The sequence below is a fragment of the Antedon bifida genome, chromosome 3 (assembly GCF_963402885.1).
Source record: "Antedon bifida chromosome 3, ecAntBifi1.1, whole genome shotgun sequence".
Taxonomy (NCBI): domain Eukaryota; kingdom Metazoa; phylum Echinodermata; class Crinoidea; order Comatulida; family Antedonidae; genus Antedon; species Antedon bifida.
In genome coordinates this window covers 14651681-14666151 of record NC_136228.1, presented here as the reverse complement: position 1 = coordinate 14666151, position 14471 = coordinate 14651681, and the positions used below count along the sequence as shown (strand labels likewise).

The 14471-nt window shown below is 30.5% G+C and overlaps 1 protein-coding gene across 1 annotated transcript; it reads left to right on the top strand.

Moving 5' to 3' along the window:
* Positions 1–6700: 6700 nt before the first annotated feature.
* LOC144837123 (uncharacterized) lies at positions 6701–14279 on the top strand. Its single transcript, XM_078692132.1, has 9 exons — positions 6701–6799; positions 7100–7288; positions 7855–8055; positions 8362–8676; positions 8935–8988; positions 9509–9719; positions 10275–10322; positions 11664–11717; positions 14129–14279. The coding sequence occupies exons 1-9, from the start codon at positions 6701–6703 to the stop codon at positions 14167–14169; spliced, it is 1212 nt and encodes a 403-aa protein (XP_078548258.1). The 3' UTR covers positions 14170–14279.
* The last annotated feature ends 192 nt before the right edge of the window (positions 14280–14471 follow it).

The window sequence follows — 14471 nt, the reverse complement described above, 5'->3', positions numbered from 1 at the left end:
AAGCTATGTTACCATGTTTTAATGCTACACTGTAGTTTTTTAATGAAATTGAACTACATTAATCAATGAGTTTTACAGTGGTAAAACATCCAGATTATAGTCACATATCAATGTATTCACTTAAATCAAACATACTGTACGATCTACACAAATATGTACACTTTGGTTTTATCCCAACAGGTAATCCTTTAAAACAGTTTGGAAAATTGGTTGCTGACAAACTGAGGAGAGCAAGGTTAAATAGAAATGTATGTCAACAATAATGTAATAAAAATAAATATTAGTGCCTACAGGACATTTCCGCTATCAAACCAACCATAAGTGAATGTTTTTGTTATGAATTTTGAAAGTTTTCTCAAAGCTAAGTTAAGTTGGAAAGTAAATGCTATTTTTTTTACACTATTAAAGCTAGACAATATTATTATGTCAGGTTGAAATATCAGCTATAGATGATGACTACCGTGATGATATTGTTGACGAAAATAGTATTGATAACAATGATGACCATGGCAATGATGTAAATGATGACAACCACGACAATAATGATGACCATGACAATGATGTTAATGATAACAACCACAACAAAGATAATGATGACCATGGCACTGATGTTAATAATGACAACCACAACAATGATGATGACCATGGTTTGTAACTTCTCCTCAATTTATTCTTCCAGTCAATAATACTGATAAAAAGAATATTATTAAGAATTGAGTATTATTGATATTAAAAGCGGTTGACTACAAATATCAACCTATTGTGGCCAAATGTAAACAAAAGGGATTTTCTTCATACTTTGATAATTAATCACACTTTTGGAAAAAAATTAATTGTTGCAATGGTAACAATTAACGCCAAACAACGCCAATTTTACCAATTTGGCATGTGAATTTTGCCCTTAATTAGATATGGCACCTACAAAAAAAAAAAATTTGTGAATTGTTTTTGTGAAATCTTGCTCTTATGTAAACTTGCATAAAAAAGAAAGGGACTGCCAATTTTAAACGTAATATCCTTTATAGATTAGATCATAGTTCAAGAGTTATTTAGATTTTCTCTCCAATGAAGTACATGGAGACCCAAGTTATTCAATCCAACCCAATATATTTATAGAAAACACAACTTCACCTAGAAGGGACACAGGCCCTACACAGACTGATGAAAGTGGTCTGTTCTGTTGGCCAGAGGAAGATTAACAAAATCAGCAGACAACATATTGTCATTAAGTTCTTGACATTGCCAGAAGTATATGAGTGATAATTTGTTATCACAATTTGAGAGGAAAATGCATTCAAATTAATTGGTATATTTTAAAGTATAGAACATTATGCGAGTATTCATATTATGACACCAGACATATTAAAGAACGTATGTAACATCAGGGAAAATTACAATTAATTTTTCCGCGGTCACTCCTTGTGACGATGGATGGACATAGTAGCCAGGCTGTGGCCAAAATACTTTGTGACCCCCCTCCCCCCCCCCCCACCACACACACACACACAAATAGTCTGTCCCGCATTCAAAATATCTCAAGTTTGTAACTGTGTACGTACACAAGTTAACAAAACACTGAGTTCTATATTAAAAATAGATTAAAAAATTTTGGGTAGGGTTTAATAAAAATAGCTGTTAAAGTACAGTTTTTCTTTTCCAAACATTTAATTCTTTATATTAATGTATAGAGTAATGTCTGCTCTACATTTTGGTTTTAATATTGGATTCAATTTGAATTCAGTTCAATTTTTATGCCATTGTTTTACAATTAACATATCCTGAAATCAGAAAAAATACAAACTTTTTGTATAACAAAAATATATTCCCCAAAGTTTTTTTACAATTACTAATATAACTAGATTTGAACCATATTAAAATATGGGAAAGATTGACAAAAATGTGCGTAATGCAATTGAAAGTTGATTAGAAATTATTTTTAAATTTTAAATGCGGGTGCGCGTAACTTACTCTGAAACACGCCATTTTTACTCCACAGAAATGAATTAATTTACTTTTGGTTTTTATGCTATGATCAATCATTGAAATTCATAAAATCATAATTCATAAGTCTGACTTCATTAAAAAATAGGAGGTGTACAACTTCATGTGAAAGTCGATATGTTGACAAAGTTACAAAATATTATGTTTACACGTTTTTGAGAAACGCATGCACAAAAATAGGGTGAAAAGAAAGAAGAATAATACAGAAAAAAAAGATGATCTCATACAATTTCAATAATGATAACAAGGACCATTATGATGCAACAATGTTATGAAATAATATTTGTTTTACCTACAGATGAAACTGAAACTCTATTGAATACAGATAAAAATGTACTTCAAAATTTTGAACTAAATGAGAGAGAAACCTATGATACCTTCAACATCTGGGATCATGGGGGACAAATGATGTACCATGGTATACATCGTGTAAGTTATAATTGTATTTGTATTGTAAGTACTTTATATAGTATATAGATATATTTTGGTATTGTATTAACATTGATATTTTATCCATATTTCTATAATTACTACACAATCTGTAAACTCTACATAAAGTTGTATTAGTTAATCTTGTTTCCACCTAAAGTAACCTATTTAAATGTAGAAATACATATTTTAGTACAAAAGATCACAATATCTTTCCATGGTACTAATTTATTTTTTTGAAATGCACTACTATTACCTTCCCTACAGTAAAGCCTGATTTTTGTATAATTTTGTCCACATGTCAATACAAACCCTTGGTAAATGTCTCATTTAAACAGTCTACCAAGTGCTATATTTTCAGTAACTCTTAATTTATGGTTTTTGTTTTCAATTTTTACTGGTTCAGGGTATTCATGAATTTGTACTACAAAAAATTTGCTTTATTGGAATGAGTATGAGTCGCATCTAGCTTGGCTAGTTAGTTAAGCCTGATCTGTTTGTCTGGCTGACAACAGGAGCACATATTGCAAAAAAAACTTTTTTCCACCTGCTCCTCCCAAAACAAATTTAGAACCTAATTAGTCAAATATTTTATATACATTATTTTTCTAGATGTTCATGACATCAGAAGCACTCTACATTGTAGTGTTTGATCTCAGTAGACCCCTTAATACTCGTGCTACTGTCATTGATTCTACTAGCGTAAGTATTTCAAGATATTGTGATAATAATAATGTATTGTCCCCCAAAAACATGAAAAATGAAGATTAATAAAATCAGACTTTAAATAGCCCATTTTGCAGTTTTAATAAAGTTATTTACTTCTGTAAAAAAAAATAAATAAATAAGTATTTTACTTATAAAAAGACAAAAGAAATGGTTAATTTTAAACAAAAACTACTGACAGAAAATTTAAGCAGTTTTTTGCTTTAAATTTTATTTTTTTTTTCGATCCAGTTTTTGGTCAAAGTGAATAACTATTTTTGTGACATTAAAATGACATAATAAAAAAGAAATGTAAAAACAATTTTTGTTTAGGGGGACTGTTGAGCCATGAAATGTGCAAAAATTCACATTTGTGCAAACAACCACATTTATGCAAACATGGCACCCACAAATGTTCAAATCTGTAAACATTTGTAATTCACTAATGTGCAAACATCACGCAGTTATTATGTAAAAACGATTAGTTTTGACGTTAAATGTGCAAAAAGAATTTCTACAAATGTACAAAAAGAATTTCTACAAATGTGCAAAAAGAATTCCTACAAATGTGCAAATTATTTTCTCTTGACGACAGTTATAAACCATGTGTTGTTATGCGCACACCAAATTATTCAACACAGGGGATGTATAAAAAACACACTACCTATACCTAATTACTACAATCATGAGTGAATCTTGAATTATTTTATAATCATCATAGTTCTTGAGATTTTTAGTACGTTTAGTGTATTTAAAGATGTATTGTCCCCCTGAAAAAATAATTCTCACCAAAATTTTTGTTGAATATGCCATTTTAATGTAACATTATGGTTATCCACTTTGACCAAAAATTGGACGGAAAAATGTATTTACCTGAAAAAACTGTAATTAATTGAATTTAACCATTTATTAGGTTATATGTAATATCATGCATATATATTGATTCTGTCAAAATCTTTATTTATTTATTCTTTCCTTAGCACTATTTCCTTAGTCAATTTTTCACAGTAAATTCCTTATGGCCAGGAATCGATGTGGTTATGTTTCACGATGGGCAATCAAAAATTTTACGAAATCATGTTTGTTTCATATATCAATCATGAATCACAATTAAACAAAATTTGGTATTTCAGGTCATATTTCATCATGTGGCAATACAATTACGTGCGTAGCGCATATAATGCATGCGTACGCTCGCTTAACATTTTTTAAATAGTCAAAACATTTTTTTAGTTAGAGTATGTTTCAGGCAACTTTAAGCGTTTAAAAAATTGCCATGAGTGCATAGATTTTTGCACCGGCACTGCACGTTAAACGTTGATATGCACTCATTTTGCCCGATTTCTGTTTTACAACTTTTCTTTGATAATATCATGATTCACTTTTCTAATTGAAATTGCGTAATACGAGCACGTCAAAAGTGACAGGCTATGCACATGTAAGTTAACAAAATAGTGAAAATATGCTAAATTTTAAAATTATTATAGATCGTCAGAATGCTCGGGAACACCTATTTTTCATTTCATTTTCTTGAAGTGTATATGTATGATTTATTATGAAATTAAGAGAACAAAATTTGATTAAGTCATCATCAATTGCAAATTAAATTTTTTTTTAAATTTAATTTTGACAATCCAACAAATTATGACATTTTCTTAGGCCGAAATAACAAACTTAACATTAACTTTCTTCCTTAAAATGTTCATATATTAAAGTTAAAAGTATATAGTTTGACATAGTTTTGTCATTGTTTAAAATTTTTAAAGATGCCATCATAGTAACAAATTATAATTCATTGCAGTATGTAATAATCTATTTGCACCAAAGTGGTTACTGCATAGTAAATACATGGAGGAATCTTTCTACAACTTTTAGTCAGTTGTGTATGGCTCGGTGGTCTTTGCTCGTGTCTATAGCATTCAAGGTACCGAGTTCGAGTCTCACCTTGCGAAACGAAACGAAATAAGATTTTTTTTTATTATCCGTATTGTTTGTTCAATTGTATTTCTTAGTGTATAGATTATACACATGATTTATAATGAAATCTAAATAAAAACACAAATGTGGTATATGACATTATATACGCAGAAGGATCTTTGATCGGATTGTTATATTGTATTTGTGTTAGCAAGGTCCTATCATATATTATAAATAATTAAAGATTCTGAGAAAATCAATCAATCAATATATTATTTAAAAATCAATTATCTTTATTTAAATCAATGCATATAACTTATAATAGTTTTTGTTACTCTAAACTCTAAACTTAAATGTCATTTTAATTGAACATTATTTTGCAGAAAAAGCGTAAACATCATTGGTCCAATCTTCAGTTCATATTATCTTTCATCCAGACGGTTTATTCTCATAGTTGTAAGGAAGTGAAAGAAGACACAAAGAATGAAGTTCACAAACCAACTATCCTTATTGTAGGTACACATAAGGGTAAGCTTGGTTGTACTAAAAAAAAACAAGAAGATGAGGTAATACTATTTCTGTTTATATATTAGGGAGTTTTTGCAGGAGCACATAAACGTTAACTTTATTTCCCAACATGCAACATGCAAGCTCCACTCCCTTTGGAAACAAATCGATCTGCGAGAGATCACTTATTTTTATTAATTAGGCTGCAAAGTGCAGGGAAACAAGAATTTCTGTAAATTTTCGTTCTGCAGTAAAACTCGCTGAGATGTTCACTGTTTCTAAGGACCCTTCCACAAGTGTCCGCTCTACTTTTGGTTAATGCATTGGGCAAAATGTTGTCAATACCTTTGGCAAATTCCAGTAACAATGATTCCCGTCTAACTTTCAGATGAGGTAGACTAAGCAGCTCAAGTGCTTAGCCATATGATTCAAATTGCTGGCCAATTCTGCAAGCACGTTTCTGTATACTCTCTAATTCTTTAGTCTGTGCATCAGTTAATCCAAAATGCCAGACAGGACATGCATATTCTAAAATAATTAAGAAAACAAAAATGGGAAATTTAAATTTATGTTTTAATTAAGCCAAACAATAAGAATTGTGCATCACAATGTCCTATTTATCATATGCATGATTAAACAAGCCTAGCTAGGTGTAGTATCTAAGGCGCCAAGGTATTCAATTATTTGTTTTAAAACGAGCAGAGTATGTTGTGTGCGCGACACATGCGTTTCGTTCTACACTTCCCGTCGAAATCAAAAAAGAGTATGTTGCGCAACTGTTGGCTGAACTACGCTGTTATGCAAATAGTAGAATGTTGACGTCATCCGTTAAAGTTTACGTGCTCCTCTGAAAACTCCCTGTTATTAAAAATTGAGAACTAATACATTGTTGCTTTAAAAGCTACTGGTGTATGTATTCAATACTTTATTTTTTCAATTAAAATATTATTGTCCTTGCAATATATATAGATAAATTTGAATTGTTTATTATAACCAGGCAAAAAAGCTGTTTGATGAGATTGAAAAGGCACTTGAAGACAAACCGTATGAAGATCATGTACATCGACCATTTTTTGCCATCGAAAACAGCAACGCTGCAGATGAGAGATTTATTAAACTCAAACAAGCTATTGATGAACTTATGACAAAATTAAAAAAGGATGTTCCTTTAAACTGGATGCGTTTTCGATGTAATCTACATGATCTAAGGAAGTCTTTTCCTTTGTATCCTTTAAATAAGGTAAATGTTGTTTCTTTATTGAATGCCACACTTATATAAGTTGGCTATGCAGATTTTTTTCATGTTTTGAGTTGCAAAAATGTGGTAATGTAATGAACCTATCACAACAATAATGCTTGCTATAGCTTTTGTACGGTGTCTTTGTTGTGTAATGTTTCAAGAATTCTTCGAACATGCTCTTTTATATTACACTCTATTATACTACACTAATTTACAAAAAACTATTTTAATGACATTTGGATGTAAAAAATGAATAGAAATTCATAGTGGAATAATACATGACATTCGTTATTTCTTTAGATCAAAATACTGGCTTCTAAGAATGGTATTGTTAGCGAAAGGGAACAGTCAGAGGTGCTTGACTTCTTGTACAATATTGGTGAAATTATTTACATGCCTGACAGGACATTATTAAGAGATCAAGTGGTGGTAAATCCAAATAGCTTGGTTAACATTGTCACCCAATTTGTAACTGTGGTTCAACCAAAAGTAAGTAGACTCATATCAAACTATAAACAAGTGCTCAATATCATTTCTTTTTCCTTTTGGAAAAAATTGTATTTTCTAAATTTTAGAGGCAAGATAATTTTGAACAGTAAATGCCAGAGAAATCTAAAAAGTTTTCATCCTAGAACTATATGATACCCATCTATGTTTCCTTTGGTAAAAATGATGTTTTCACACGTCAAATCAAATGACATCATGATTAGTAAAAGCAATAATATCGTGACAATACAATGATTTTATTGTTTTATTTATCATGACATCATTTGATTTGAATTTTAACAATATTATTTTTATCAAAAACAGCATAATAATTATCTTATAGCTCTAGAACAAAAACCATTCTAATTTGTTTTGTTTTATGTAAAAAAATGCATACTTATCTATTTATCATCGTGGTGGTATAATGTATAAGATTATATGTGATCCTTAAAACTTGTTATTGTGTCTATTTAAAGCAATGATGCGTTGTCATTCTCCTTCAGTTTCTGAATATTCTGTCACTGAACACACAATCACATTTGTGGCTAATTATTGGTGCTTTCTTTTAGCCGACCGAGTTTATAAAGGCTTATCGTAAGCTTGGCGAGGGCATACTAGAGGAAGTCTTGTTGCAAAAATTTTGTAAAGAGTGTAAAGTAGATGTATGCAATGTACAGAATTTTGAGTTCCTTGTAGAACTGATGATTCAATTAGGTTTTCTTTGTGAGAGGAAGACAACCAGCAGCCAAGATAGGACAAGTACATCTACAGTAGGTTTTGTTTCTTTTTATTGTTTATGTAAACCATTTTAAAGGGCCAACTGAGACAATTTTTCATTTTTATGCTCTTTACTTTGTATGGCATTTGATGAAATAAATGTTTGTTGAACTTGTTAATAAATTAATAATTTCCAATGTGTGTAATATGATTTGTCTGTGATTTTACTGAATAGTTGATACACAATTTTAGCCTTGAGACATGATTTGTTAAAATTTCTACTAAAAGATATTTTTAACATATAAATTAACTGATCTTTGGTTCTTTTAAATGACATTACACAAATTTATCAATTTCAGGAATCAGATGTAAAGCGATCATTCTTTGTGCCACTACGCTTTGCTTTCAAGACATCACGTAAAGTGAAACCAAAACCTGATGATTCACAATCTATCAGTATCTATTACGACTTTGAGGGATATCTGCCAGACGTTTTGTTTCCATATGTAGTTAATGAATTCCTTTCCAAATTTCAATCTGATGGATTTAAGACAGAACTATCGTGTAATTATGCAGAACTTTACCTCAACGAAATTCATCATGTGACTTTATCTCTTGTTAATTTTGAAACTAAGAAGAATGACTCATCTTTTGAGCAAAAGTTCTTGTTAAAGGTATTGTACAAACTCTAGTGAATATTTAATAAATATCACAAATATATTTTAATTTGATAGTAGTTAACGAAATAAAGCAAAACAATTTATATATTATTATTTATTTGCTTATAGTATATATTATTTATTTTATTAAGGTCTTTATATTGCCAATTTATTGTCAATTTCATAAATCTGTTAAATATCAATTAAAGAATTTACTTTTCAAACATATCAACTCAAATTCTAATATCAATTATTTTGGTTATTTTTTTACAGATGACTATTAAACAAAACAAGAAATGTGACCTATATCCACAAGCCTGTCAAAAGGTATGTTATGATTGTGTTTTTGAGATATTAAGAGTAGTGTTTATACATTTTACATCCATTTGTCTATTGCATACAAAAAGTGTTGTATATTAACACTTAATAGATTGTATTAAAAATATGTAATTCTGTAAAAATAATGATAATTGAATAGTGGCTGGGGTTCAGGTAATGGTTAAAAAAATGCTTGAGGTTATCTGGAGACAACTGTTGCTGATACACGGTATAGTATAGTCTCTAGATCAACTCATAGCAATAAAGTAGCAATGATTTGAAGAAAATGTATAGCAGTAGCCTACCTTTTGCATATATTTTAATAAATTTAGAAAAATGTTTCTTTTATTTAAAATACATATGTTATTTATTTGGTTGTTTTCATTTCTTTTTACAATTGTATTGTAAATTAAAAATTAAAATAAAATTGTTCAATGCTTCTGTTCAATAAAGTAGCTGTTATTTTATTTTGTTTTGTAAATTGTCTGTTACAGATATCTCTAAATCTGTATTTAATTTATATCTTTAGGCTTTGTCAACGGTTGAAAAGACATTTGAACAATCTAAAGATGGCGGTAGAAGGGGGATTCCATTCAAGAGATGCATTCTATGTAGTTGTAGTAGTGATAAGAAAAAGAAGCACATTCGAGAACTAGATACATCCAAGGACGAGTTACATTGCAACATAACTGGCAATGATTTTTGGACTGATGTTACATGTTACAAGCGGCTATTTGGAGGTAAAGTAGTAACAGACTACAACTTACAAGTTTAATTATATTTCATTTATTTCAACAATATAGTAACAATGCTATAGGCTGATGCTAAAATGTTGTTATCTTCATCAATTTGGCAAATGTATTTCTCCTCCACTCCACACCAAAAAAAGACCTCAGTTAATAACTAGCACACGGTGGTGAAATCACTCACGGAATCACAGAATATACAATTGTCAATTTAAGCGTGTAACTAAATAACTGTTTTGAATAAACAGTGGTCGAGGCACATGTTCTTAAATAGTGGACATCCCGATCAATAATGAAATCTAGTAAACATTGTTAGTCACATGATTACAGAACACACAGTTGGATGTAAATAAATGAGCAAGCTTTTTGACTAAAACAGTTGTAATCCACAACCCTGTAAAATACTGTGTGTTGTCACAGCTCTCTTTGGTGCTATTGGTACTATAAAACAGGATACAAAATAAAGAATAATAATGTACTGTGCTATGACAAACAAATGATTTTTGTCCTGTAATTGAATTATATATACACTTATTTCACCTTTTACAGAGATATCTCCTGTTACAGATGCAGTTCCAGATCAAACATGTATTCAAGGTAATCAAAAACTTGCCTAGGTTTCTCTTTCTGTTCTCAATTAATGTAGCTAAGAATTATTTATAAATCAAAGAGCTGCATAGGCAGAGTAGATGGAAAAAAATCAAAATCAAACAAGTTAAAACTGCCTCAATATAAATTTATATAATATGTTTCAAGCATAGCGGGATCCACATAAAAAACTACATAATATAGCTATTAACAAGTCATTAAGACGGGTTACTAAATTGTGTGTTGAAGGCGATTTCACTGACAGGCTTAAGATTCTAAATTTACCAGATATGGTTCAAAGAATGAAATTTCATAGTATAATTTTTGTAGTTAAGTGTTTGCATAATTTAATTTATTTTGATATATTTGAATACCTTACAATTAATTCTCGGTATCCAGAGTCCCTCACCTTTAAACACATGTATGCTAGAACTAATGCATTTAAATACTCCCTGTTTGTTAATTTCCCTCGAATATGGGAATGTATCCCGCATGAAGTTCGTAACAAAGTCCTGTTTAACTTTGGGGGGTTTAGAAGGGATTTGAAAAAATGTATTACAGTGTACTGATATCGAATTCATCTAGACTATCACTGTGTTTTTATGTCTATTGCGTTTTTCGTACTATTAGTTGGGAAAGCCACTCGACAGTGCAGTTCTTTTGAACTGATCCACTTTTGGTTACCCGCAGGTACTGATAGTACTTTTGTTCTGTTTTGTTGAATGATGTTTATGATTTTTGTATGTTACCTGGAAATTGAATAAAATAAAAAAAAATAAAAATAAATAAAAAAAGAATTAAACATATCTATGATATCAATATTTGAAGGGTTTTGACAGGCAGAGATACTATTACCAGAGTTGTTCAGTATAGTATGAAAATTTAACCAGTTTTAAGTGAGGATTTATACTTCTTTTCAGTATTAATTAATTATAATGCATTTAAAGGAAATTAAAGTGTTATAAAACGTTAATCAATTGTTTGTTTGTGACTCTGAATTTAAATTCAGGTTCAATTTGTACTGTCCAAATAATGTCTTCTTTACTTATAAGACTCTTCCCCCACAAACACCTGAACGTTTAGTTTGTGTAACAGTTGATTTTGTAATATATTACTGTAGTTTATTGTATTACACACAACGTGAAACTGAGAAAGCTGTTATTTCCAGTATTCAGTGGTTATACATTCATTGGTTGTTCTTATATTATTAGTGTTCTACTGTGTTATGTTGTCTACATTTATAAGACTTATTTTCCTGGTGAATAGTGTGTTAGTTAGTTAATTGCACTAAATTTTTAATAAAGAAAATATAGAATACAGATCATACATTGAAAACTTTACTTTTCACAGATGTGCAGAGTAATTCTCCAGCCGCTCCATTACTTTCATCAGCCAATCAACAAGGTAAGATCTATTTTTCCATACATACATTTTGTATAAATTACAAAATTTAAATACAGTGTTTAATAAAGACAGCATAGCTTTCAAATGCTTGGTGAAGAATAGAATTAAATAAATACACTTTATAACAAATTAGGATTGCCATTAAAACCATCATACACCATATTAAACAACTCCACATCCAAAGACTTGTTTAAGACCTTTGACAATGATAGTAAATTAATTCACTCGTGCTTATTTTTGGCACTTATTTTCCTTTAATAAACAGACTAACGTAGCTTTCAACACAGCCAATGTGTATTATTAAATTCTAGCAATACTATCAGGTTTATATGGTATCAACTTCTTTGAGAACAAATTCTAAATTGCTGATTATTTGCACTTGTTCAACCATGAAGCATGTGTGGTCTAATGGTTAAGACGCTTGCCCTGGTTTGTTTAGTCATTCGTATACAAGCATTTGAAAGACACAATTTTTTTTTTAAAGTGGAAATATTTTGTGTTTTAGTCAAGTCAATAAAATGAAAGTTTGTACAATACCATAAACACTAAACTGTACTTGTATATTTACAATGTTAAAAAGTATACAAATAATGAATGTTTATGAGTTGGATGGTGGAGAATATTTCATGAGTTGACAGAGGCTGCTATATATTTAACTCGGCGATCCACCATCAACAAATACAAACATTCATTATTTGTTTTATAGCACACATACTTATTATGTCAACAACCGAAACATATTCCTAGTGTAAAAAGTAAAAAGAGATACGAAAAATTGCCAAGCAGTTGAAACTGATCAACTGTAGGCTGATTCTGTGTTTTTTCCTCACTTCTTGTATAATTAAAGACCCCTTCCCTGCAATTTTGGACGTTTTTTGGAAAATAATACATATATATCACTTTAAAAACATTAAACCATGTCATTCCTTGTCTTAAATGTACGTTTTATGGTAAATTATGATAAAAAAGTGAGAAACAATGCACTACCTAAGTAGCTCGCGGCGATCGACCTCTCGTGGACGGTCTTAGGCCTAGCCTAGCTAGGCTTAGTTTTGTAGGCCTAGCTGGTAAACATCGGTAACGTACGAACATCGTACGCTAGCTATATACCTAGCCTGACGTTGTATAGTTGCTGATTAATTGTCTTTCTATTTTTGCCAGACTCCGTTGATACAAATTGGGGAAAACCCGGTATTTTCGCTAAAAAGTTAGGAGTCTTCCATTTGTTTTGGCCTCACGATCGATCGAAAAGTGGGCGAATTACAGGTGAAAAACAAAAATATCAATCCGCGCGCAATGCATTTTGGGATTTACAGCGGGCCGCTATAATTATTAGAATCGACTTATTTTTCACATTTTTAACCGTTTAAAGACGAAAAAAGTTATCGCAATAGGACCATATAGTATTATTTTTACATTAAATATAGTTTGTGATCTTAAAATAGATCTAAAAAACGTAGGGAAGGGGGCTTTAATTAAAATCATACAAATGATCTGAAGCTAATTTGAGTTCTTTTGTTGGGTCTAAATTAGTACAAAAATGTTAATTCCGATTGAGTGCCATTTGAATGTAATGTTATTTCCAAGCCAAACAATTTGTGGCGCTATTTGTTTTCATGCTGGCATGCTCACAGTAGGCTCTGAGATTATTTTTTTTTTTCGTACAAAAAAATCTGACGATAGTTTAATTTTGTAAATGAAACACCATCTGTACCACCCAATCGTCCAATCAAATGACAAGAATATATTTGTGTAATATAAATATTTATGTAACAAATAAATGCTATATTTGATGTAATAAAATAATAAGTATCAGTTGCACACTGGGCATAGATCAGACAAAAACTGTTATCTCTCTCTCTTGGGATTCTATGATTCTATGGACATCCATGTGTTATGCATGCTCACAATTCTAAAAGGCATGACTAAAATGTTTGTTTTTGTACTAGTACTGCAGTTTTTGGCGACATAAGTTCTATTTGTCCTCCTATTCCTATTTCCTTGAGGAGACAGCCTGATGGATAGTATTTTTTCATGCCACAGGTTTTTTTTTTGCAAGAGTTGACCATTGATTACCTGAGTAGAGTTCTCATATATGTCCATCAAAGTGTGTTTTAGTGATGAAGTTACTCTAGTGGATATTTAGATTAGAAAAACAACATTAAATTATTGAAATTTAGATGTTTATGCGCAGTGGAAAATTTTGAAATATATTATTTCTTGAATTTCTAAAGATATTCAATAACACACTGTAGATTACCAGAGAATTGTTAGCATTACTGTACCTGGAAATATAGTAAAATAAAAAAACTGAAATAGATAATTTTGATTTTGGCTATAGATCCTTCTTTCAGGCAATGTATAAATACAATTACTGTACTCAACTGTTTAACTGTTGCTTGCAATTACAGGTATTGCTACTTCAAGTTCAGACCAACGTCGTAGCAGGTAAATATTTTTTTGGGTAACACCACTCTCTTATTACCACACTCGCACTGTTAAAATGTAATTACGGAATTGTTTTAACTATAGAGCTACAGCCACTACCGTATAACTCCCATTTAGAGGTGTTCCTTGAAAATAAAAATCCCCATTTTTGTTTCACAGGAAAAACTGTATAATTTTTTCACTAAAAAATATGTACACATGTAGTAATATATATATAATGTACTGTACAAGATGCAAGTGAATGAGTGGCCCATCGGTTAAGACAGTGGAACCATAATACATAGCCATAACGGCAAGGGTTCGAGG